The sequence below is a fragment of the Chinchilla lanigera genome, unplaced genomic scaffold (genome assembly GCF_000276665.1).
Source record: "Chinchilla lanigera isolate Chin_1 unplaced genomic scaffold, ChiLan1.0 scaffold00014, whole genome shotgun sequence".
Classification (NCBI taxonomy): Eukaryota; Metazoa; Chordata; class Mammalia; order Rodentia; family Chinchillidae; genus Chinchilla; species Chinchilla lanigera.
The window spans coordinates 1,381,640-1,409,306 of NW_004955415.1; the positions used below are offsets into that span (position 1 = coordinate 1,381,640).

A 27,667-nucleotide genomic window follows, 5' to 3' on the forward strand; every position below is an offset into this window, starting at 1 on the left:
CGCGCGCACACACACACACACACACACACACACACACACACACACAGAGACACACAGACACACAGAGGAACTCAAAGTTAACAAACCATATCAAATACTAACTAGTTATGCAAAATTATATATGAAACGGCAGAACTGTGTTTCTCAGTCAAGTCTCCTGTTACACAATGCTGATTCATAAGTCTTCAGATAAACAGCACAGAAATATGCACTGTGACAGGTTCCTCAGGTGATTCTGACATAGGCGGTGTATAAAACATTTTAATGGAACATTAGTAGTATTTACGACACACTTGGAAAAAGTGAAGTGTATTCTTATGGTGTTTATTTTATCACTTTTTTTAGTAACATGTGCAGATCAAGTTTTACTTCCAAATTCAACACTAAAAACAAACAGTGCCCCCCTCCGGAAATGGAATTGTGGTGAAGACAAGTCTCTTCACGACTGTATGTGAAAAGTAACAGGGCAGGAGCATGGAAAGAGTTGGACAGTCACTATGCTCTCTCTCTCTCCCACTGGAATGTTCATTCATTTTGGGTAAAACCACACAAGCAGGAAGGGTTCGAGCCTTGGCATCTGTGTTGGGCTCTTCACAGACTCACATCTATTTATTCTGCAGCGCAGAGGAAACAGACTTCTGGGAGACTACTGTGATTTAAAAGATCTTTTAGTGACCAACACGAATCACCAGTTTATCATCTTAGCCTTGGGCATTTCAAGTAAGATGAACTAATAGGAACTGATAATCCTGGCTGACCTATCGGCAGGCACTACTTTATGTATTCATTAAAGCCATCATCAGAGGTAGGAGAAATCTGCAGAGGACAAAATGGGCACACAGATGTCAACTAACTTACCCAAGGTCACCTGCTAGTGCAGTTCAGCATCAAGACCGAAACCTGGGAAGTCTGGTTCTAGAGATCCACTCTGTGACAGCATGCTTTTTGTATGTTGTGTCAACATTAAAGTCACAAAACCATTGATGGCGCACACACACACACACAGTTTGAAAGTAGAAGGGGGACAGAAACAATCATTTCATCCACGATGTTCAGAGCAGTCCTGACTCACAAAGTGCTGTAACATTAGCAACATAAAGAGAACAAAATGTGGACATCTGACTGATACTGTTCCGGCCATAGACAGCAACCACAGCAGACCTCAGGAGCGCATGCTCAGCACGTATATGTAAGAGGCAAGCCAGTGTGGCCTTGGTAGAGAAGGTGAGAGGCAACTCAGTGAGAGACTAACACAGCAGTGACAGCAGCTCTAAGCAACACAGGCTCTGCCAAGGACTGCAGCTCTCTCTCTCAGTGAGTGGAAAAATAAAGGTTTTCATAGTCGAGGTTTCCAGACAAGCAATGACATGCGCTGACTTGTGTTAAAAAAGGATTACCTGGTAACTATGTGCAAATGAGACTGCGGGGTAGCAAGTACGTGCGTGTGCTGGGGCAGGTAAGGTGCAGCCTGTGGTTATAATCAAGAGAAGAAGAATGCTGATCTGGGTGTTCATGGGGTGGTGATGAATAGGTGAAATACAATGAAGGTCGAGAATGACTGAAGAATTTCATGCACAGTTAGAGAAGAAGGCATCGAGGCTGATGCCAAGGATCTGAGAGTGGCAGCTGGAAGAATGGAGTGGAAACTTGCCAGGATGAAAATCTTTCAGTGAAACACAGAGCTGAGGCAGAAGACAGGACTTTGGTTTCAGGCATGTTATGCTGGAGATATCGGTGAGACAGGTGGTGGAGATGACTGCACACAGGTGGAGACACCACTCAGGAGGAGTAGAGAAATTACAGATGGAGCAGTCGGTGTGAGAGTCAGTGTAGAGGGCCACGGGAGCAGAAGTGTATGCGAGAGGCTAAGAGGTCCTCCAGGATTGGTGGGAAATCTCCACTCACGTGGTATGTGAGAGGGCAGCAGGATAAAGAAGACTTAAAACTTTTTTTAATTTTTGGCCTTCTGCAGACTCAGAAGAGTGAAGGGATGAGAAGACAGTTGTGCCTGGGAGGCCAAAAATTAAAAAAACCTCTTCAGATGGAGTGAGTGATGAGCTGTGCCAAACACCGCCAGCTGTCTAGTGTGAGGAGTGAGAATGGACAATTAGACTTGACAGCAATGAGGTTGCTATCCTGTCACTTGCACGCAAGCTGAGGACAGAGCACAGGCCTGCGCCAAAGACAAGGGACACCTGTCTGCCTCACCCCGAGCCATCAGACCAGTGTGATGCAATGCAGAAAAGATTCACCAATTTTTTGTTGTAATGTATTTCATGATATCAACTCCTATGCAAAAGTCTTTCACATACTTTACTGAATAATTTTTATTTCTTTCAAAATTTTGAGATCCAGACACTGGAAAAAGAAGTTGCCTCCTAATCACTAAGTAGACACACTGAAAGTCCCCGAAAATAAATTCATAATTTTTCCTGAGTATGTTTTATTCTCTTCTTTTCTTTTTTTCTGCTAGAATTATCTTTTAAATGAAAAAAAGCAGAAAAACTCATGCCTCCAGGGATATAACTCAGTGGCACAGTACCTAACTGGCAAACATAGGGTTGTGAGTTTGATTCCTGGCACCAAAAAAAAAAAAAAAGAAAGAAAGAAAAACTCATGCCTACATTTAAAAATATTATATAAATTTCTTCCCCAGTGGTTCTAGGGTGAAATTCTCAAATTTGATCATAATAAAAGAAAACACAAAACACACTGGTTGGGAAAAATATGTTGGTGTTTAGTTGTTGGCAATGGGAAGAATGACATAATGACTTTGGAATAAAAAAAAAAAAAAACCTTTGTTTCATTAATAACTATGAGGACAAAAGGCCAAAATAATGGAAGTTTGTATGATGAAAAAAAAAAGTTAAGACATCTTTGATGCTCACGTGGCAGACAGATTTAGTGTTCTGAGACATTCATTGACTAATGCTGAGTTCATTTCCTTTGCATAATAAACTGACTCTATCTCAGTTGGAAATTTTGCCTTAACAAAAATATTTCTGGCTTACCCATCCAATCTCTTCCTTCCCTACCACTGCCCCAGGATTCTATAGGAAAGCAATTTGAGCATCTACCAGGCCCAGACTGCAGCAGCTGTGCCTCACTGGAGACTAAAATGCCTAAGTTTCCAGAGGGAGTTTTCATTGATTATCTCTCATTTGACCGCTTCTAGTCATGTAACCATCAGGTACTCCAGCATCCAACTACATGACATTAACATCAGGGACAATGCTGAAAGTACGATTGTATTTCACAAACATGATGTCAGAAACTCATTTTGGCTAAATTACAAATAAACAAAAATCTGTCAATTTTTTTTTAGCACTTTGTAAAACAGAAGTACCTTCCTATCTGGACTATGTATTTAGTTCTACTTGAAGGTGGATATAAGCAAATGAAATGGGCTGTGGTTGGCCTAGAGAATGGAGCCACTGACAGGAGACACCAGGAAAGATCCCGCTAAAGTTGATTCCCTTACTCAAGCTGAATTTTTCCTTACAGTAACATCAGACTGCCCTGTGTTATACACAGCCTATGTCATTATCAATAACTGACCTTAAATGCTTTGAGTCATATTAGAAGATGTTAGTTTAGAAGATTTGGGATCTTCTTTAGAGATCCGAAAGTAGGAAATGCTTATCTTCTCTTCCTTGGAGCCCATAAATTTATGATTGATGTGAGAAAGGAAAAAGTAAATTCCCTCTCTTTGTTTAAAATCTTCAAATTCGTGTCTTGTTAACTGAATCCAAATTCCAACACATTTTTATGATAGAAGGTTGTTTATAAAACATAGGCAGCAGGGATTTGATTGTATTGATGCCTAAGGCATTTTTAGGCTAAAGAATATACATATGTGCATAGGATGGAAATGCTTATAACTTATAGTGTAATTTATCTACTTATATGAAAGGAATACTTTCTAGAATCTAAAAACAAAATTAAAAGGCTGCCTAGTTTATGCTGTTATGCTTCACTCTTACCCTGTTGTTTTTATCCAAGGCAAGGCCTGAGGTGTGTGCTTATCTTTACAGTGAAACTAAATATTAGTACCATGTGTGACTCTTACCGATACAGATCAATCCCGTGGAGCTGAGCTTGCTGCCAGGCGAACATTCACAATTGAAAGATCCAAGGTTGTTCCTGCAAGCCCCATTGACACATGGGTTGCTTTCACATTCATTTATATCTGCGGTCAGAAGGAAAGATTCTGTTAGAATGGCCATGTGTTTCTGGAAAATATTACTCCAACAAGCCATGCTATGCCAGAATGTCTGGTAAACTTGGCTCTTATAATTTTAATATGGATCTACAAGGCATAAAGTGAACAGGCAATGGAGACATGCATTTTACACATCTACAAGACTGGGACTCAGAAGGATTATAGGCGATAGCCCATAGCCTGGGCTGGAAAGGGTTCAGTTTGTGCTGTAACACGTTACTCCAACTCCATAAATTGGGTGAGTTTTTCCCCGTAAGAGTATGTAATTACAGGTGCAACGTGCTCTGCACAAACAAAGCCTGACTGTTTCTGTCACTTATGGTCCATGAGACTTTGAAGACAAAACATAACAATGCTGGTTTTAACTCTAAACTCCTGGATCTCACTCAGGAAATAAGGACAGAAAATTTCATGCTGGGGACAGAATTCTCCTCTAGTTTCTATTCATTTTTCTCTTTCTTTAGCCTTTCTGTTTTACATATTTAGCCTGATGTATCTTTCAAATACAACTAATTTTAGCAAAATAAAACATCTCGCACAGGGTGTATAACTCGGGTAAAAGCATGCTTCACATGTGTGAGGTCCTGGATTCAGTTCCCAGGACCCGCCCTAAACATTAGGAAAACAGGATGAAGAGCGAGTAATTACATCCAATAGGCTTCTGTAGTCACTGATGTGATTTAGGACATAATCAAATCATATACCCATAATTTAAACAATTTCTATAGATGTTCAGAGGCAAATAGAATTACAGTATGCCTATTTTCTCGAGAGGTGAACTAAAGAAAATCTCAAGCCTGTAAAGTTAAACAGTTTAATACCTGAGTTAATGAAAAATAAATATGAACTTCAGTTAAAGTACTGAAGACAATCTTGAAGACAGTTTCTGAATAAATTCAGCCACACGATTTAAAGAAGTGGCACACAGACTTCTTTTTCTACTTGGTTAATTATCTGAAACAGGTTAACATACTTCAATATTTTATGTTGGACAGTAAGATTTCTCAGTGCACCAGGATACTTTTTCCTTTCAAAAATTTCTTTGAATTTAATGTAAAACAGTTTCCTATTTTAAAAAAGCATGGGAACAAGTAACTAGAAGGCTAATGCTTACTACTGAATGTCTCAAGTCACATATAAACCAAAGTGACTTTGGAAAGGCTGAGTTCACAGTTGATGTTGGAGCTGGTATGCTTGCAATGCAAATGTAAAAAATCAATGTAGAAAACAGGTAGTATTCCTGCAAATTACTCAAGAAGTATGTTTCTCAGCTAATTATTGAAATGGAAATTGAGGAAGGAGGAAAACATTTTGGTTCCAGATTGGCTGTAGTAAAAATTTTTCTTAAAAGAAAATAAAAGAGCAGGTTTCATAAATTCAGTACAGATTTACAATGAAAACATACATTTCAGAGTACTGAAATTCCTTCATTACAATGAACACAAAAAGGATAATGAAAAAGGAAGCATATAACTAATCTAAGGATACAGCATATATAACTCATGTATTAATTTCATTTGTGAAAAGTCACCTGAAAAGAAAAATGTCAATATCATATTAAAAAACCCCTATTTAAAGTAAGCAATGATGAACTGAAAGACTATAAACATACCCAATGACAACTACAAATATCAATTATTTAGTTTTTCTTTAAATACAATGTTTTTATGTTATAAATGTCACGGAACCAGGAATTGAAACAGTTCACTGTACATTCCTGGAAATAAACTTCAAAGCACATCTGGTTTACATTTAACTAGTTATGTCACTGGAAACACAATCTAAACCACAGTACTTGCTGTAAAAATGTTAACTTTCACAGACTCTCAGAGCTCAAACAGAAATGTAAAATAAAGCTTTGTAACTTCAGTCTGAAATATAGAGGCGCTTTCCTCTATCATTAAGGCTGTTTATCACACATTTAAAATAACCTAGTAGAAATATCAATGACAAAGTCAGCAGTGCAAATATATAGCTTTCTAGAGAAAGCTAGAATCTGCAGTGAATCTGCTAATAATTCCCTGTCTAATTCGAGAACTCAGTTAAAGAACAGAGTGAATAGAACTGACTCAGGTGGACAGACCTACAGTATGTGTGCCATGAGGGGGTGGGAACCCCAAGTAAAAGAGGTCAGTGGCCATAAGGTCAATTTTTTTTTTTTACAAAACAGTTAATAAAATGTAAATAATGGAGGGCAAAAAGTGCAGAAATCAGTTATGTGGATAGATTTGTCATTATAAATAATTTTTATTTCTACCAATGTGATAAGGTTGGAGTTAAAATATCTCTATCATTTCTGCTTTATGTAGCACGAACCTCTTTGCTCTGAATGTCAGATTTTAAAAAGCTTTTATGCTACAGAGAAGGCTCAGCTCTATAAAGAACAAATACTGGTTAAACAAACAAATGCAGGTCACTCTTTCTGATCCTCACTGTTGCCTGATTTGCTACTGCTGTGCCTAAACATTTATATGATGACTTAATACAACATCATCAGCTCCTATTCTTCTTAATTGTGTAAGCTTTAGCTCTCAGTACCTTCAACTTCATCTTACTCACTGAAAGGAAGGAGTACGCCATAAACAACCACTGACAACTCAAGGTCCCTGCCACGCATCATCAGACATCACTCAGGTAGGCTTCCAATGTCTCTCACACAGCACCAGGAAGGTCACTGTGGATGGGGAAACCAGTCATACTCCAGTGGTGCCTCGGTTCACGAACCTAATTCTTTCCATCATTCTGGTCACACAGAATTTGTTCCATTTGCAACCAGAACCATGGAGTGAGTTTTGTGACCACAACCGTGGAAAGAATTAAGTTCGTGGACCAAGGCACCACTGTATCCTTCCTCCATCAAGGTGAAATCCAAAGCTGCTCTGGTTCTCATGACTGGAGATTTAACAAATGCACACTCTCCAACACACAATAGATAAAATGGATCGAGGGCACTGGGAAAGAAACATAAAAAGTCAGGAAAAGCAAAAACTTAAGAAATTCCAGTTCCCACCCCTCCATAACATGGCTAGATGACTTTTTTTCAAATAGTACCTTTCTCGGAGCAAGGACAATGGGTGTTAGAAGTGGCAGTGGAAACCAAAAAATAGACTCTGTCGTCGCATGTTTGAGAAGCCTCAGCTGGTTTTAAAAGAGAGATTGAGCTGGACATGGTGGCACACGCCAGCACTCAGGAGGCTGAGGTAGGAGAATCACTGTGAATTCAAGACCAGCCTGGGCTACAAAATGAGTTCAAGACCAGCCAGAACTACATAGTGAGTCCCTTTCTCAAAAAACCAGGAAAAATAAAATGAAAGAGATACCGAATAGTCCACACAAACCCTCAACACTTAGAAGCCCCCTGCTCATCATCAGAGAAGAATCAAGTACTTCACCTGTGAACTGATGAGGAGACCACTGAGCAGAGTTTCTACAAAGCTGCTGCGCAGTGAGGGAAACAGTTACCACAACCCGGTTTACAAAACTGAGGTTTCACGTTGGGGTTTTCTTTTCCTTTTTTCTCTCTTTGAGCTAATTACTATTTTTCTGTGGTCCCTCCAAATCAAGCCAAACTTAGACTTGCACTCTGTAATTGCATTTCACTGACTTCAGCACAGTCGTCTCTGTTTTTGGCATCTTGTTCAGCAGCTCTAACTTGTTTCTGTTCACAAGAATGTGTTGACATTAACAGGAAGACGAAGAGAGAATGCTAACATTGTTTTGCATAATTTTGCTATTGCAGTTTTTTTTCTATGGAATCCCCAAGCAACAAATACTTTAACAGATAAGAAGATTTTTCCATAATAACTGAAAGACGAAATCTTTGAAAACAAGGTACTATTGGGAAGTGGTAACTGGATTTGGGATGTTGTAGGAGCCTTCTGTAAGCCCACAGAGGGTGACTTAAATAGGGACAGTGACTAGTAGTCACACCATGGGTTATTCTGAAATGTCATACTTTGATTAAGATAGAAAAGCATAACTGGATGCATTCACTGTTTAGCCAGTGTTTCACTGAAAATGGGGATTTCCATAAGGATCTCACTCATTCAAATGCCTTCTACTGCAGAAAAAAAGTGGCTAAAAGAAAAGGAAGTTGCTTTTAAACACTAGTTGATGATCAGTAAACCCTAATGGTATGTCTTAAATTCCCAAATGATATGGGAAGGAGAGGAAGGGAAGGGGAAGTAAAAAGTATCAAGGTGTAGTATGTACCTAGACCCCACAATGAATATGTTCACTATGCACTGGAAATGTATACTATGATATTCCTGGCTATCAAATGGAAAGGACAATTTTCTTACACTACAAATTTCATTAAAGCTATGAAATATTTAGACCCTAAATATTTTCTGGGCCAGGGCCTTTTGGATATCATTTATTTCACAACTAAAATGTCTAAGAGCTTTGTCACTGCAATTCAGGTTCCTGGTTAATGTGTCACAATGGTTTTTAAAAGAGGGGAAAAACACATTAAATAAAGAGAAACCTGATATTTTATTACAGTAAGGAAGCAAGATTGCTCATTCCACTCTTGTTTTTTATTTCAAAATGTTGGTTCCAAAATGTTGTTGATACTGTATCTGAGTACAGCAAAACCAACAGTGTTTATAAACGGTGTAGATGTAGCTATTTCTGAAACTACTAGATTAACCAACAGATTATAAAATAAAGAAAATATTTACACAGTGCTCTTTTGATGGCATTGTTTCATCACTGAAACTGACCTTTATGCACCTCTGGGTGCTTCCTGTTCAGCTGATGGTAAGGAACGTGGTTCTTACCTTCGCAGGTCTCGGTCTCCGTCCGGAACACATAGCCAGGCGGGCAGGTGCAGCTGTAACTCCCAGGTGTGTTCCGGCACAGCCCATTGTCGCAAAGCAGTCTGTTTACTAAACACTCATCAATGTCTGAAAGCAGAGTTGGAAGAGAGGAGATTCTCACAGTTAAACGTGTGTCACAGCACCCAACCACATTTTATTTTCATTGGGTTCTTTTTTCCTCTCACCCCTCTTAGTTTCTTTCTACCCAGGGTGAGCAAGATATATTTAGCATTCAGGTGCGGCATTCTTATGCCAGAGGATACACTGAAGAACTTCTGGAGTCCCTGGAAAATGTACAGTAGTTGGAATGGGATCATTATTACTTTGTTCTCCTTAACTTATTTTTTTGTCCTGGAATGGGACTGTGTTAGATATATTTTTGCATACTGATAAAATATATTAAAAGATTGAAATAATGTTTTATCTACATACTTATATATAGCAAAAATAACATCTAGTATTTTTCTAATTAAAATTATAAAAAGAATCCATTCAGTAGTAGTTAAAAGGTATTCACTAATCCCCCCACCCTTTTTTTTGGACACAAGGTTTCACTATGCAGTTCAGGCTGCTCTTGAGCTCACTTTTTAACCCAGGCTGGCCTTGAACTCACAGTGATCCTCCTGCCTCAGCCTCCCAAGTGCTGGCTCTTCTATTATGTTTTCACCTCAGGAACAAAAGGCTCTTCAAGGAAAATTCAGGATGCATCTTTTTTTTTTTGGTACCAGGAATCAAACTCACAACCTTGCACTTGCCAGGCAGATGCTGTGCCACTGAGCTGTACCCCGGCCCTGGGATGCATTCTGTATATTCCGTTAATAGTCAGAGGAACCTAGAGAAGATCATCTAAGCCTGCGTTTAAAGAAGCTCACACTGACTTTTACATCAGTATCTGCACTCTTCTTTTTGCAAATGTAGTTAATGACAGAAAGAAATAAAAACTGCAGTTTGGGCAAAAAAATTTCTTTTACTTAAAGTTATAATTTTAGTCTGTCAAATAACAATTATCTCTTATCAAACAATATCTTGACACTGTGAAGGTATGGAGATGAGATCAGAAAGGCATTTTCTCTCATTCCATCACCACTAATATTTATCCTTTATTTTTTATCAGATCTTTTTTCCCTTTGCATATTTTGCTCCAAATTTGAATCCTGAACTTTATTCTAAAAATTAAATTGTATTTTAAGGACTGCTATAAAACTTCCTGCAACTGTATTATGTTTCATCAAGTGACTGCATCACAATTTATTATTCATCTGTGTATGCATTGAATTCATCTGTGTTTCTCACAAAAGGTTATGCCGAAATCCTAACCCTCAGTATATCAGAATGTGATCTCACTTGAAATTAGGGTTTCCACGGATCTAATAAAGTTCAAACAAGTTAAGGACGTGACAATCCACCATGTATGTTGTCTGTCAAAGGGAAAATGTGGATGGAGAGAAAGATAGCTACACATAGAGGGAAAATGACCAAGAGGACAACCAGGAGATGACAGGCAGAAGACGGAAGTGTGACTACAGTGATGCTCACACAAGCCAAGAACTGCTGGGAGCTGTTGGCAAATAACAGTAACCGGAATAAGAAAGAAAAGATGCGTTCCTATAGCCATCAGAGCTCAGTCCTGCTGACGCTTTTATTTCAGTCTTCTTGCCTTTTAATCTGTGTGTTAATAACTCTCTGTTGTTTTAAGAAACATGTTTTGTTACTGGAAGCCTAGCAAATGAAAATGCTCTATCACTGGAACTTGGCTCCATTTTTATTTTTCAATTCTAGTTTTAATTTTTCAGAAGTTCTGTGTATATCTAAAGAGCTTGGTTGTTGCATAACTCACTTTCTTGAATGCTCACTGAATCTGAGTGTTTTCAATAGGGTACCCAAGTTCTCAACTGTCCCTGAAAGCTAATCAGGAACTGATCTTGCTTCTGTTGTATAATAACTAGCTCAGTTTGCACAGTTTTACAAATTTCCAATAATCTCTGGCTGGTACCCTTCTGTATGGTTTATAGCGAGATGTCCTCTCAAGTCTCATATGATCACAGGCAGACCTTTTGGAAGGTGGCTGGAAGGTGAAGAGGTGCTTCCCTACCTCTCCCTTCACTCTCTGCTTCCTGTCTATCCTCCACCATGCACCTGTGCCATGCCCTGCTGCCTCACAGCCTGCCGCCTATGCACTGAAACATGAGCCAAAATGCATTTCTTCATCACTGGACGATGAAACTTTTTTGATGCTGATTTTTTTATTGACTGATTAATTGACTGACTGAGACGGGGACTCACCATGTTGACCCGACTGGCTTGATTCTGATACGCATTTTTATACTAGTGTATACACAATAAGGGAAACAAAGAAACTGCAGGATGCTTAGTTAAACATTTGCTTCTATTTTTATTTCTTCTTTCATCTATGGATTAAACTAAAGGGCATGTGTGTGCACACACGTGTGTAACTTACCAATGCAGTTTCTTCCGGAGGCATCTGGTTCATAGCCACTGTTGCAGTTACAACGGTAGCTGCCACGTAAGTTTTCACAAATCCCATTGGCACATATATCAGGGTCCAAAGCACACTCATTGATATCTGGATTAAATGGAGAGTTTAATATTCACAGACATTTTATTCTTTGTTGATAAATTCAAGTCTAAAAAAGATCATTCAATATATGAAATGTTTAACTCTGCAAAGCTACAATTTGCCTGCTTTCCAGAAAGGAAAAGGAAATAAAATAAGGAGTACATGAAATTGAGGAGTATAGGACACATCAATGTTAAGTCAAAAGAAAAATGAAAAGACCTGGCAGGAATTCAAAGAATTAAACCATGCAATATGTCTGTATGTATGATAACATTAACAAAAGAAATTTATAAGCTCTTGGCTCAAAATCCAAAGAGAAATTTAACTTTTAATTAAATGATATATTAGGGTGGCCTATATAATTTGTATGGTTGTTAGAGGCACAGAATATTTGTTTTATCGTCTTTTTTTGCTGTTAACTAAGTAACATGATGAAAAGTGCTTCTCATTGTTGACAAGCTGAAATGAATAGACTGGGCGCTTTAAACACGAATGCTGCAGAGCCTGATGCTTTACTGTTATGGGAAGCATGACTGCTGTTCTCTGCCACCCTTGGGCAGGGGCCGCTGAGGACCGAGGAGCTCCAAGACAGCAGTCGCTCAGGAGCATCCAAACGGGAGCTGCCTTGTTGGACAGGTGCATTCACAAGGAATTAAAACAAGAAAAATAAGACCTGAAGTCAGATTTCTGTTCACTGTCAAATTTGGTGGTTCCTGTTTTTTAAGAAGCTGGAAAACTTTCTTAAATACACTGGAAATGTCAGCTGTTTCATTTTATATTTGGAAAAAATATCCTTGTAAAAGTTTGCAGCTTTACTCTGACTTTAGATATTGATGTGAAAATTCAACATAACTGTAAATGTATCTATAACTTGTCTAAACTCTTCTCAAATATGAAAGTAGCAGAATATATAAATAAAGTTAACAAAATCTTATAGTTCTATTTCAAATACAAATGAGTCTGTGTATATACTAAAATGAAAAGCTTTAAAGTTATAAATGCATACATGATTTAAGATCCTATTCTGGAATTCTATGAAACATAATATTGAGTCTAAAATAAGAGAAGGAATCACTGAATTGAATTTTACTTCTGTAGTTGGATAGAAACATTTTGTTATTCTTCAGTGTAAAGGATGTCCAATTATGTTAGGACAGTATATCCTGAACTCAATCCATATTAAACATCTTTTAAAATTAGGTATTTTTCTAATCCTGTCTTACAGCATTATTTAATGTTCTCTTAAAATTGACCCTCTTCTTATGCACCTGTATCCATAAAATCATGGGTGTAGTTTGTTAGTGACATTTTTAACAAAGCATATTTAACAGGTAAATATTTACCCAAGATGAAAAGTGCTCAAGTAGAAAGTATCACTTAATAATCTCATTTTTTACTAATGTATTTTATTAGTAGATATAATAACATGCATATTATAGCCATAAAGTTATGCAACCATTGCAAAATGAGAGTTGAGTAGCATTACCTCTTCCATCCACGGTGATCCCTACTCCACTACTACAAAGACCATGGAATTCAGCTGTATGATAAAAACAAATGGAAAAATTAAAACCTAAATCATACCTGGTTCACATAAAAATCATTTATACAGCTTCAAAAGTTCTCTCTGGGAAAATTGTGTGTATTAGTTTTTATGATGAAAAAAATTGTATAATTTTCCATTACATAAATAAGAATACCCAAATCACACATACATGTAAAAAGAGTAAATAAAAATCACTTGTAAATATCATTGTGAATATCATTAATATATTGATAAATGTTACCAACATATTCTATACAGAAAGACTCTAAAAACCAAATACAAAGTGTATTGCAGAGACTGATTTTTAACTTGGCTCTTTTCTTTCAGTAGTAAAATACAGCATTGTCAAAATGTGTGATATGTGATGAATGGTATTCTACCATTTCACATCTTACAGTTAATCCTCCCAACCCCAGAAACCAAGTGCTACTGTTGTTGCTCTCCCACAAGAGGGAAAACTGGACTCAGAAGTGCAGTAACTGCCCAAGGTCGAGGAGTCCATGGTGGGGATTGGGCGGGGCTCCTGCGTACTCCGCCCTGGCCCAGCTTGTCAGTATACCAATTAATAGGCCACGTGATACTTTATTCTCAGTTCTCTGGAGGCACTACACTTCTCTAATCTCTTATTGATGACATTAGGTTTACCCAAACTTGAGTAGATGTAATAAGCAAGATGAAGTTCACTTATATCACTGGATATTCACTTATGAGTAAAACTTCTCAAACGCTGTGTCTCTTGTATCAAGGCTTCTGCTTGCTCTCTGCCTTGCTCAGACTGCCCTGCCATCAGCAGCATGAGAAGACCCATCACTGAGAAAAACCAGCTGCCATAACTTTATCAACCTGATAAACAAAATGTCATTTTATTTTTTTTAAAAGTGCACATCTTTTCATATGGAAATCAATCTCTTATGCTGGGGCTGGGGATTTAGCTCAGTGGCACAGTGCCTGCCTGGCAAGTGCAAGGTCATGGGTTTGATTCCTGGTACCGGAAGAAAAACAAAAACAAAAAACAAAAACAATCAATCTCTTATGCTTCCATTTTGTTCAGTCTTGTTGGTGTATGCTACATTTTTTTTATAAATTACTTCATCTTTCCTTATTGATTAATGTAAATGCCTTATGGATTAAGAGATAATATATGAAAACCTTTTTGCAATTTAAATGTAAATTTCAGATTTTGGTGTCTGTCTTTAAAGACAACTTTCTTTTCAATGAGTTAAGAGAAACTAGTTGTATAACTATCTTTACTATGATGTGTATACATATATTTTTTCTTTTTCTTCCTTTCCACTTTCTCCCATCACAGTTTATCTTTTCTTTTGAACAATTTCTTCCCAATTCACACAGTATCTACTGTACAGTATAGATCTTATTTACTTGCTCATTTTCTCACACTAGTGAGACAATACGTTTACACATATGGATCTGATTTATTTCACTTATGAGTATGGTCTCAAGTTGCATCCATTTACCTATAAAAGAATCCATTTTATCCTTCTTTATGGCTCAATAGTATGCCATTACATAAAAAACCCACATCTTTTTTATCCATTCCTTGGTTGATGGGCATCTGGGCTGTTTTTAAGATTTTGCTACTACAAATTTAAACATGGGCACACATAAATTTCTGTGGTATGATATTTTTAATTCTTCTGGGAAGATATCCAGAAGAACAGATGGTTCAAATGGGACCTCTAATCTGAGTGTTTAAAGAAATTTACACATTGATTTCAACAGTGGGTGTACTAGTCTACATTCTCACCAACAGAGAAAGAGTTCCTTTTTCTCTACAGCCCCTCGAGCATTTGTTATCTGTTTATTTTTTCATGATAACCATTCTTTCTGGGGTGAGATGGAATTTCAGTGTTGTTTTAATTTGCATTCCTCAAATGACCAGTGATGTTGAACATTTTTTTCATGTGTTTATTTGCCATTTTTGTCTTTCTTCATCTGAGAAGCACCTATTCATCCCAGATGCCCATTTTTGGATTGGGTCTGTGAATTTGGTGGGTCTGATTTTTTTTCAATTCTTTGTATGTTCTAGATAGAAGTCATTTATATCCAGGTCTCTATTTAAATTTGTTTGGTTCACTTTTTATTTAGTTTTAAACTACATTTAGTACTGTGTCATAATATGTATTATTCACTTTAGAGCCAGTTTAGACCATGATCTTTTTCCTTACTTTTCATTTTTTAAATTTTTAAAATATGGGTCTTAGTAATTCTTCAAGATGCATCAAACCATTGTGCCAAGGTTTGAATAATCCATTTTCAGATTTTTAACAGAACTACAAACCATCAACTTTGTAGGAATACTTTCTTCCATTTCCCGCATGGAAAGTTCCAATTTTTTTTTTTCTTAAAACACACTAATTGTGCCCCCTCTGTGAGTCTTTTCCATCTGCTCCCAGAAAGCTTTGTGCTCTGATAGTTGTTTATGTGCCATTTAAGGCACGAATCATACTAAACTGTAATTTATGTTTGCCTGCAAGTATTCTCAGCTATTCTCCAGTTTAAGGAAAAACAGGGGGTGAATATTCTGGAAACCCCCATTGTACTTACATATATTCAATAGCAGCTTAGTCAATATCTGAATGAATGAGTTTTTTTTTTTTTTTTTGGTTTTTCTCTGGTACCGGGAACCAAACTCACGACCTTGCGCTTGCCAGGCAGGCGCTTTTGCCGCTGAGCTAAATCCCCAGCCCCTGAATGAATGAGTTAATCTTATCAAGTTAAGAGTCTGGAGTTACTGACAGACTTGCTTCTCAGCAAGCAGCCTGAGAACATACCACATCGAAAATTTAAAAATTAAATCAAGCTCTTGTGCATTTATAACCTTCAAAGTGGTGAGTAAATTTTAATCACAATGACATTAGAGATCACGGAAATCAAGGCTAACATATTCATAGGAAAATGTGTGTAGCAATCATCACTGCATCAGCAAACAGATTTTTCTAATTATTGTGTTTTTTTCTCTGCCCAAAGATCACACAGAAATATCAGCCAAGCACCTATAATGTGCCTGTCATAGCTACACAAAACTGAACTTCTCTTCTTCAATTCAAAGTAAGGGCAAAGCACTTCACCATGGATGTCGTCTTTGCCAGACATCCATGGTTGCATTCCAGGTTCTTTTGTAGGTATGGAACAGGCACGTGTGACTACCTGAGTTTTTGGCGGGGCAGGGCTGGCAGGGCTCTCCAAAACCATAGTCTGGGTTTGCACAGCAGCACTCGGACTTAGTCACTGCACCTGGGAAAGGACGCACACACGCTCCTTTCTTGATTCCACCGTAGCAGGTACTGCGCATGTGAGTATCTGAAAGAGATGAAGAAGACAGTGACTTGAGTCAGTAATAGAAACAAAGGGACTTCAAAACTCAAGGCTTTTTCAACCTAAGATGGCACTGGAGTGGACAGTTTAGAGGGTACCTGCCATCGCCTTTATTTCACATCTTTATGGTTAGGAAACCAACAAATGTTTGTTAAGTGAGAGAAGGACAGTGTGTATCAATGACTCCTTTTTTCCCTCAACAGTTCTGTGTACTAACACAAGTATCTACTATCCTACTTACTCTCACCGGTCTTTCACTGAACCAAGGACATGTCTACAGTTACAAACGGCACTTTGATGACTAGCTAGTTCATATTCAACCTGGCACCTAGTGTTGCTTCTAGAAATGCAGCGAAGTTAAACTACCTCACAGTGACACAACTTGCCACAATATTTCTTGCTTGTCCTTCCTAAGAGGCCTTTGTTTTCAACCTTGAAGATACTCTATGTTTTAATATCATATGTTCAAGAAATCCAATTATAAAACTAACTAGTACCACTAAGTGCCCCGGCCTTGTGCTAGTTGTTCTGCAGACATGATGTCACGGAACAGTCAGGTCCTCCACTCGATAGGATAGTGGTCATCACCCACATTTGTAGATGAGGAAGAAGGGCTCACAGAGATTGTGTAACAGCTCAAGGTGGTTGAGCTGGAATTCACACTGGTCTTGGGTGACTTCCAAATGCTTCCTCATTCCACTATGCCATGCTCCATCCCAAAGAGCATGTTCTGCTTTGTCCTCTCATTCTCTTTGTCCACTCAGATCATCAGAAAGGCCAGAGAAGCAGGGCAGTTTTTAAGCAGGATATTGATGTGGTAATTTCATGAGAGGTAACTTTCATTATAAATATTTATATTTTTAAATAAGTATAATTATTGTTAGGTATAACTATCTGGGTGTTACACAAACTATTTCATCTAATGATTTCCATGATGTTTTTCTCCGGTACCAGGAACCGAACTCACGACCTTGCGCTTGCCAGGCAGGCGCTTTGCCGCTGAGCTAAATCCCCAGCCCTTAAGCAGGATATTGATGTGGTAATTTCATGAGAGGTAACTTTCATTATAAATATTTATACTTTTAAATAAGTATAATTATTGTTAGGTATAACTATCTGGGTGTTACACAAACTATTTCATCTAATGATTTCCATGATGTTATTAAAAGGATGAGAGTGTGTGGTCCAACACAAAGAATCTGCATAAATACAGCAGAGTTCATGATTTCTGATAGGATTTTTGTGGGTTCTTTGCATATTGCCAATTATGGTGCAAGGCATCAAAGAATGATCAAAGTTGTTTAATTCTCTTTGTAGGTTAAGAATATACACCATGTACAGTTTTTAGAACAAAGCAGATAAAGTCTATGGAACTCACTGGAAGAGTAAGACACTTTCCATACTGATTTATGTAACCCATTAGCTAAGCTGTTTAGAGGACTCAACACTGGAAGTTCCACAAAAACGAAAGGGGTACAATTCATGTGTGGGTTTTAGGAACATAAGTTGTCCTGGGATCAGATCTACATGGGATCATCCTGTGTAAATTACTTGATACCGTCCTTATCCATAAAATAGTTTATAGAATAAATGAATATACTTGTTAATTATTAAGCAGCAAAATACCAAAAAAATGGAGGGTCTTTTATTTTTAATGAGAGTAGCTGACCTTTCATCCTAGTTCATATCATACTATTCAAATGTAATTATGCCACTGTTGACAGAGGATGGGAGGGGACAGGAAGGACAGGGTGAGATGGGTGGGACGGGGCGGAACAGGACAGGATAGCGCAGGACAGCACGGAACGGACAGGATAGCACAGGACAGACAGGATAGGCTGGGAACACCAATGCCAGCAATACCATCAGAACATGTTCATGGGAATATTCTGAACAGGGATTGGATAAAAATGTAAATTTATTTTTTACATATACTATCAGATTTCTGCATGCCTTAAAAGTGAGATTTTCTTCTTCTAAGGATTTTTCGTGTAATTAATAGATTTTACACCTCACTGATAAAATATGCATTAAAGCACAATGCTAATTTTATACTTCTACTTTTAGTAACTTTTGTATGTACAGCAGCGACTTTTAAGACTATGCCCTTGATATGATGCCTCTATCCTAATTTAATAAAATAATAGTAGTAGTTGGTTACTTATTTGGCATTTGATGTGTCAGATATTGTTCAAATCCCTGCACAGATTGATACTAACATATTTAAACCTCAAACCAACTAATGAAGAAAGAGGTACAGAGTTAATGTATCCTGCTCAAGGACGTACAGCTAGTCCCTACCTGAAGTGGGACAAAGAAAAGAAAAAGACCTTTTTAGCTGATAAAAATGTCAGAGTTCATAAATACGCTGAAATTTTCTTAAGCTAATATAATGGGATTCTAAACCCTATGATGCTAAACAGCAAATAATAAGATGGATATTGAGACTCCATCTTAAAGGAAGTAGATGTTGGAAAACTAGTTACTTGGTCCTTAAACTCCTTCCAACATTGAGGATATACAGAGCTTAAGAGAGTGGCGATAAAGAAAGGTCGTTTCCTTGGTTTTGTTTGTTTCTGCCAGAGCTGGGTTATGAGCTGGGTGCTCCCTTGCTTGCAGGCCACCAGGAGGAAAAGATCCTGACAGTGGCCTGAAGAGCCGTGTACCACTTGCACTTGCAATGCCTAACAGGCGAGGTGTCCAGGACGAGCTTCTCCCATGGCAGGAACAAGGCAAGTGAAAGCGGCACAGATAGGGTGGGTCCTGTGGACTGGGTCAGGCTGGAAGAGGGGACATTAAGAGAGGTCCACATGGAGGAACCCTGAGACACCATCGGATTGAGTCTATGTGAAGTGGACTGCTGCCGGATCAGAAGCTGGAGAAGGAGGCACCAGTCAGAGAAAAACAGAAGGGCAGCTGAGTGCCTCTGAAATACCCATGAGCCACCCCAGGAGAGAAGGTGGCTTCATCTGGGAAGACAGCACATCCCAAAGCCTTCCTCAGACATCAGCAACATAAAAGCTGCCTTGCTACCACCATCTCAGCACCCTCCCTCCACTGGGACCTCTGCCCAGGTACAAAGGCTCTCACTGAAGATCTGAACTTGGAAAAGAAGCCACCTAAAAGCCTGGTTGAGAATATTAATTCTAATTTCTAAATTCACATTATTTTCATTACCTAAATTTATCATAGAATTTTCTTCTTACCTAAAAATGTTAGTAAAGTTATGGAATGGCACGGGTTTCCTTTCTTACTGATTGGATCAACTGCCCCCATGCAATAAATTTAAAAATAGAACTCAGGAAGACGGGAGATACAAAAACATAGTTCCCTTTTCTTTATACTCTGCTTGTGAGTCCTGCTTCTTCAACATATTAGTTAAAAACTGTCGCTTAATTTTCTAAAAGTAAAACTGTCCTAAAACAAAAAGTGAACCCAGAAAAAAAGAAATTTAAGATTGTAGAACTAGCCAATAATTAAAAAATGATTTATTTCTAATTTAATAGTTTTCAAAAGTGATACCAAAGATAGAGATGTGAATAAAAAACACACCTAGCACATTACAGAACAGCATTACATAATTACACACACATAAGAGGTGTGTTTTTATTTTAAAAATCTGAAGTTGCCACACTGATGAAAACTGGGGGACTTTCCAACAGATTCTTGTTTGTGGACAAGAGAATGAATTTTTTGTGCTCAAACAATGAACCCCTAGTAACTCAGGGTTTGCTGCTTGAACTTCCCTTCACAAATTAGCTTTGCGTTCACCATGGATTTCAACATAATCATCTACATGAAGGCCAAAAGCAACTAAGTACATTAAAACAACTGAAAATAGTTTAGCTTTCTAAGCAGGAAGGAGCTACATTTTTCTAGCTGCTATGTTTGAAATATCCCTGAACAAAGTGCTGACAACCTTATTGGCTAAAGTAAACCCCAGACTGGATAGAGTGGATGAATCTGAATGAACAGATTATTTCCATCTGCTGGTCCTTCCTTGTCCCCTCCCTCTTGGAATCGATGCTTACAAGAGAGAGTAAAATACTAAGTCTATCAAAATTTTACTTTCCTCAAATATACTTTCAAGCTTATAAATATTTCTATGTTTTCCTGTACAATCTGAAATATGGAGGGCTCATCCTTGCAGTCTCCTGAAAGCACTTCGGAAAGAAAACTCTGATAATGTATTTCTGTAATTCTCTCTGCTGTTGTTGTCATTAGAACATACTGTCTGGGTTCTGAAATGACAGGGACATTTCTGTTTTGCCTGTCTTGTCAAAGATGATGTTTGAGAATTCTGATTCACTTTCATAGAATCCATTTGACAAATGTTTCCGAGGAGAATTATCAATGGCTTAGAACATATATTCTCCTTTATTCGCCCTCACTTCTGCTATAAACTATATTGTGGTGAAGAATACTTAAAAAAAATTAGCTTCTGATGTAAGTTTAAGTTCTATGTCATAAGTTATTCACATTTCAAATTTTGTTTGAATGAGTATGAGTTTACTTGCATGTGAATATAGTCCATGTTTTATTATCCTGTTATTAATTACAAAATCAATACCTTTAGAGTTCAGTTATGCAACATTAGTGAGGATGCTGGCATAAAGACAATTTTTTCTTCACTATGTTTTCTAAGCTGGATTAAGGAATGAATCCAGAGCCTTTGCACTGAGCTACATACCACCTTCCTTTTCCACACTGAGACAGGGTTTTGCTAAGGGGCCCAAGCTGGGCTTAAACTTGTCATCCTCTTGCCTCAACCTCCCAAAGTGTTCTCCAGCATTTCTGACTTGTTTTACCTCCAAGTCTTTCAAGGAGGCTGTCGGGAATCTTGGTGGATATATCTCTGTCCACATCTTCATGGGGCCATCATGCATATTCCACTTACCAACACACACACGTCCATCTACACCCACAGCCAGGCCTGGGGGACAGTCACAGCGGAAGGAGCCTTCATTATTCATACAGTGCCCGTTCATGCAGATTCCGGGGGTCTGGCACTCGTCCACATCTGCCCAGAGGGTGACAGGAGCCAGACCATTATCAAGTCACAGAATTTTCTTTTGCCATCGCTCTACACTATCAACCTTTCACCTTTATAACACGTCGAAGAACACACAAATATGATAGCAAATCTTGTGTGTAAATGCAGCCCTTTGAAACATTTTCAGAAAGCCCAGTTGGGTAAAAGCTGCTTTACTTCATACATTTAGAAAAAAACCTAAGAACTCCTTTTTCATTATTTAGATAGGCTTGTTAAATAATATTGAATTAAAATTAGTTACATGGAACAAATTCCTTTAAAAAACTAAGGTAAACTTCTGTAATTTTTTCATAAAAAATGTTTAACTACAGGTAAGTGTGGTTTTGAGAGTAACTTTGCTAAGAATAAAATAAGTTGAGGTGTCTTCTAATGTTCAGTCTTCTTGAATTTATCAAATATGAGCCAATATTAAATGGCTTCTCCAAAAAAATGAAACATACTTAAAACTCAAAGCTGACAAATCAGAAACATTTCAAAACCGATGGATTAGTTATAAAAATTAATGAAGAAAGAATTTCCAGAAGGCAGAAATTGTTGAGAGCTAAGTTATTGTTGTGTATACATTTAAGTTTCTTAAGACATGCTGGGATGGAGTTTCACACTGCCGCACGGTGCTATTTACTATAGCATAATGCCAATCTCATATCCTGCATTAAATCCAAGTCAGCTAACTGTAGGATGACTTCCAAAGCTACAACATTTCCATTTCATCTAGTGTCCCCCCTCTCTCGGATAGTCAAAAAGTTATTTGTCATTCAGAAACATGAGAAACATTCCTGATTTTCTCTATTGTCCCAAGAATTTCACTGAAACTATCAGAATTGCTCCAGTTTTATGTGTTAGATAAGTTTGTGCAGTTAGGGCAGAAATCATTTAGTTAATTTTGTCCAAAAGGAGCAAACAGGCAAAAATAAAGGCAAAAATATTCCAGTATACTAAATGCCAATTGTGAGCATAAATATAATAGAGTTTTATTTTATTTCCAACATATCTTCATTTACTGAAGTTGCCACTAGAACTTGGTACTTAAAAGGGCTTCATGCAGAAACCAATGAACAAAAATATTCCAATTATGTCCTTACTAATGTTAGATTTTTAGATAATGCTATGATTACAAATGGTTTATAATTCATTTATGGAAAAGATGCAATCAATGATAGTGGAAAATCTAGTTCTGAACACACATTAAAATGAAAACCTTGCAAGGGCTTTCTTTCTCTTTTTTATCCAGTCAATGACAGAGAAAAATTATTTCTACATTGTCTCTTCCAGAGTTCTTAAAACCAATCTGTCACTCTTTTAATTTTTCTTGTATCATTATTTCTGTACAGATGTTACTATTCCTTAGACCACAGTATGTTTTTCTAGGAAGGCTTAGGCACTTTCCTCACTGAATTATCAAGAGATCTGGATAAATATAGACTGTACATGGAGTACTACTTGCACGGCTCATTCAGATAAAAAGGTGGCTCCAATAATGGCTACTTTTCCATCTCAAAAGCATACGCACCGGTGCAGTAGCGCCCGTTGGGAGCCAGGACAAAGCCCGGTTTGCAGATGCACTTGAAGCTGCCATCCTCATTGATGCACATCCCATTTAAACACATGTTGGTAGTTGTACATTCGTCGTGATCTGCAGAAGAAAGAGTGATGCTGACCACTGGTACTGAGGAACCAATTTCCTCTCCTCACCCAATCTGAAGTCAAATTCCTCCATGCTAATGAGCCGTGTAATGAGGGATTTTATTTTATAAATGCCAACTGTGTGAAACCCAAGGGTATAGAGAATGGAAAAGGCCTTTAGTTCAAGGAATATCAGGACTGGATATGTGGCATATGCCTGTAATTTCAGCAGGTAGGAGACTGAGGCAGGAGAATGGTGAGATTAAGACCATCCTGGGCTATGTAGCAAGTTCAAAGCCTGGCCTGGACTATAGAGTGTGCACTTTCTCAAGAAACAAGAAACAAAAGCCAGGCAAACTAAAAGGAATGTAATGAAAAGAATCCAATCCATCTGCTTAGCTCCTGTTAAAACCATGTAAACCATAACCGTGAGTAGTGTTTTATTTTGAGCACCAAAAAAGTTAACATGATTTCAGTGGTGTTTCTTTTATAAGGGAGAAAAATAAATGGTAAACCTTACTGCAAGTGGAATGATCTGGACTTTCAATAGTGAGTGAAACATAATGTACTGCTATGTGGATAGAATATTTTTGTGGAGTGTTACTGTATGTTGCCCTGCTAGATATCACCAGGACTACAAATTTAAAGAGTCAATTACCACATAAGCCAAACATTTCTATATTCGCCCACTGGGGAATGGTCTCTACCTTATCAGTGCTGAAACTCTAACATCTAAAATACAGTAGGTGCTAAGGATTATATGAACTGATGAAGAACAGCTACTACTTACAATTAAATATGTACCACACAGAAAATTTCCAGAAGCAATAAATTATTCCTTGTTATGACATTTCTTAAGAAAAAATCTCTTCCTTCACTTTGTCTGTTAAATGCATTTACATTCTACCTGTCTATCTGAAGAACTCTCACGACATATGAGGTGTGAAGGGTCTCCTGGAAACAGAGTATGTGGTTCTAAATAAAAATGTATATCCTTGAAAACCTTTGCAAGGAAGTGAATATTTCCATACCAACACAGTTTTTTCCATCTGTAGTTAATTCAAAGCCGGCATTGCAAATGCACTGGAAACTTCCATCTGTGTTCACACATCGACCATTTTTACAAAGAACCCCGTTCTGGATGCACTCATCGATGTCTAGGACAATTGAGGACAGTCAGCCATTGTTATTTTATAATACACATAGATTCAAAATGGTAAGATAGGGAATTTTTAAATGTCCAGTTTCTTTTTACATGTAATATCCATGACTGTATTGCTGCTTCAGCAAAATTTCCATTGCTCCTCCTTGGATAGGTCGGTTAGGTCTAAGCAATTTTACAGCCCATATAGTGGCTGAAGAGGAAAGGAGAAAAGGAAATGGGTTGTGCAATGAGCCTAAGAGAGGGTCAGTAGGGTGGCTGGAATGACGGGTACAGCTGTTTTTGACATAGTGGTTACAGACCCTAAGAAAAGAAAGAACAAGATGTTGGTCAAATGAAAAGCAACTCCAGAATTTCTGGATTGAGAGACTTATGATGAAAACTACTGGGGAAAGTTGATTCAAGCAACTATCCCTGGATGAATAGGAAATGAAAGAGAAAATAGTTATCTGGTAAAAGAATTCTGAGATGAATCAGCAGCGAGGCAGAGAGTTTAGACAATGGGGCTGGGTGTAGCCATGAACCTGTGAGAAAACACAAGGCATGATCTGACGTTGGACTCTGTGTGGGGCTTAAAGAAAAGACTAGCTGAGAATGACTGTACATCTCCAACTGTGTTAATCAGAGAAGGGTAATGCTGAGCTTACTTGGAGAAAAGAGGGTGTGATGAAGGGAAGAAAGATAAACTGAAGTTTTTAGAAGCCAGATAGCACACTGCCTAGGTTAAATATGCAAACATCGAGTATGTGTAAAGAGTGAACCTCTGTGAATATTACAGAATAAATATGTAATAATGTAACAGGACTCGTTCCACGCTGAACTTATTTTAATAAATTTACTTTTGACCTCAACAGTCTTGGTTACGATATTTCACGGCACATTTTCATATGTGAAGGGAAACTGCCTTACCGATGCATGCTTGCTTGGTAGGAGTCCTCTGGAATCCAGCATGACATTTACAATAATAGGATCCAGGTGTGTTAACACAATCTCCATTAGTGCAGGGATTTGATGTGCATTCATCAACATCTGTGAGCAGCAAAAGAAACCATTATAGACTTCACTCCATTTGTAGAAATGTTTGTTTAAAGTACATTCAGCCCTTCCAAATTTGAGAGAAGGCCAGTTGCTGGTAATAGTCTAAATAGCAGAGTATTTATAAATGAATGAAAATTCCTTTCTTCAAATACAGAGGCCAGCCTGAAGATTTACAAAAATACTGCCAATTGGAGAATACAAGAGAATTTACTTTACTCAAGAAATAATGATTTTTCAAATGGAATAATGTCCAATAATTAAAAGCATGAGCTCTGAGAAGGGACAACCATGAGCTCCATTCAGCGGAAGCATTCATTCCCTACAGAAATGTGGGCACTGGGGCTCACTAAGGCTTGGTACCTCAAGTGTCCAAAGAATACCTCGTAAAGATACATATTTATTATATGTTGCAATGCTATTGTTTGTAAGAGATGGCGGGATTACTGAATTTCTTTGTTATTACCCTTTGTGACTCATCTCTCTGTACAACTGTATATTAACTGAGCCTTCCTTCGGCGGTAACAAACATGGGTGGGAGAGAAAATGAAAACAAAGGAATTTTTTTTTTCATCAGCTTTAGCTTTCTTTAGGGTGTTAAAATTGGCACTGGGATTCACTTATTTTTTTTACATAAAATAAAGTGTTGTGCAAATACCAGTTCTGATATGAAATATGAGAAAATCTTTTTGTTTAACGTCTGCTGAGGCTTGATTAAATGGAAGCACCCTGCAGAATTAAGGGACTGCAAATAAGAGCTTGAATAGTTGGACCAGGAAAATCCCAGAGAGATCACTTGTGCCAATGTAAGTTTAATTTATATTCTCTTAGCAATGACCACTAAATATTACATTGAATTTGGAAAATTAACATGTGCTCCAGCTAAGGAGGGCATAACAACTTGCCATTTTATGTACATGTAGAAGCCATTAACAAATACAATTTTAGCTAAATTTGAGAGCACAACAAAAAAATCAAATCATAGTTTTACCATATTAATAAACAGATTAGTCCTTTCACAGATGTTCCTAAACAAGGCACTGTGCTCTATCAAATTCACCAACCTCACTGATGTGAACACTCAAACTGAGTGTAATTAAGCTCTCTCTGGTAAAGAAAAACAAAACAAAACTTCATGGAAATAAAATAAAAACAAAGAATTACAGGATTAAATGTCTTTTTCAATTCATCCAAAGACCCTTTCAGCCCATTAAGACTCACTTACATTTAAACTTTTGGTTGATAACATCAATTCTACTGAGCCAAAGGAATGAAGCAAAATGAGAAAAGAGAGAGTTCAGAGGATTAGCAAGCATATTAGGTATAACTAATGGACTTTCCAATATGAAATAACACCTTGATTCACACTGCTGAAGATCACTTACATTTTCTCTGCATAAACTATGGAAATGCAACAATTAAAAGTGTCCTGGAGATGTATCATGATAGAAGACTCCATGCAAATCTCAGTTCCACGGGGGAACATGAGCCCATACAGCAAACCTCTTCTCTTCAGGTCAGCTTTCTGGGATGCCCGGTCACTTTTCAGAAACATTTTCTCTACTTGAGAACCTGCTGCCCCTGTGTGTTGCTGTGACAGCCCTGCTTCTCATTTTGCCATTACAGCTGTAATTGATTTCTGTCTCCTTAGCCCCTTTGGGACTTCTTCGGGGTCCAGGCCATAGAGAAGATGTGAGAGTTCACTTACTCATTTCTTCATTGGAAGTGAAGCCAGTCATCAAAACTATTAGTGACTTTAAAGTTACAAATGAGTTTAAGCCCCATTTGTTATTGCTTCCCTCCTCCCCCCAGATGATGGGAGGATTTGAAGTTTCAGACTAAGCACAAGTGATCACTGTCACCCTCTGAAATACACATTTCATGCTTTCTCTGAGTCTCACATTCCAGGGCCCCAAGTGATCATGTTTGCTTTGTCTCATTTACAGGAGGAGAAGCACTTAACTACTAGTCAAGGTACTTGGACTTCTGTGTTTTCACTGGAGACTGAAATTAATAATGATAAAATCCCATGAATTAATAAGCAAAATTCTTGGATTTTAGACTCCTAAAATAAATGAAGGAATTGTAAAAACACTGATTATTACAATGGTTAAATTCTGAAAAACAATTGAGGATAAAAGAATATTTGCCCCTGAAAACTATTTTATATACAAATTTAGAAGAGACTTTTTTTTAACTTGCAAGGGTTCTAAGATTACCTATACACCAAGAGAAATAAATTCTTTTTCAGTATTCCAAAGTGAAGTGATGTGAACCAAGTTAAAATCATTG

The 27,667-nt window shown here is 37.7% G+C and overlaps 1 protein-coding gene across 1 annotated transcript in view; it reads right to left on the reverse strand.

Annotated features, from left to right (window-relative positions):
• Window positions 1-27,667, reverse strand: part of Fbn2 (fibrillin 2) — a gene marked incomplete at its 5' end in the record, with an annotated part of 227,883 nt that overhangs the window by 74,087 nt on the left and 126,129 nt on the right. The window contains 9 exons of the mRNA XM_005380550.2: window positions 4,070-4,189; window positions 9,004-9,129; window positions 11,501-11,626; window positions 13,107-13,160; window positions 16,335-16,487; window positions 21,400-21,522; window positions 23,066-23,188; window positions 24,210-24,335; window positions 25,250-25,369. Coding sequence (XP_005380607.2) covers window positions 4,070-4,189; window positions 9,004-9,129; window positions 11,501-11,626; window positions 13,107-13,160; window positions 16,335-16,487; window positions 21,400-21,522; window positions 23,066-23,188; window positions 24,210-24,335; window positions 25,250-25,369 — 1,071 coding nt within the window. The remainder of the gene's footprint in view (window positions 1-4,069; window positions 4,190-9,003; window positions 9,130-11,500; window positions 11,627-13,106; window positions 13,161-16,334; window positions 16,488-21,399; window positions 21,523-23,065; window positions 23,189-24,209; window positions 24,336-25,249; window positions 25,370-27,667) is intronic.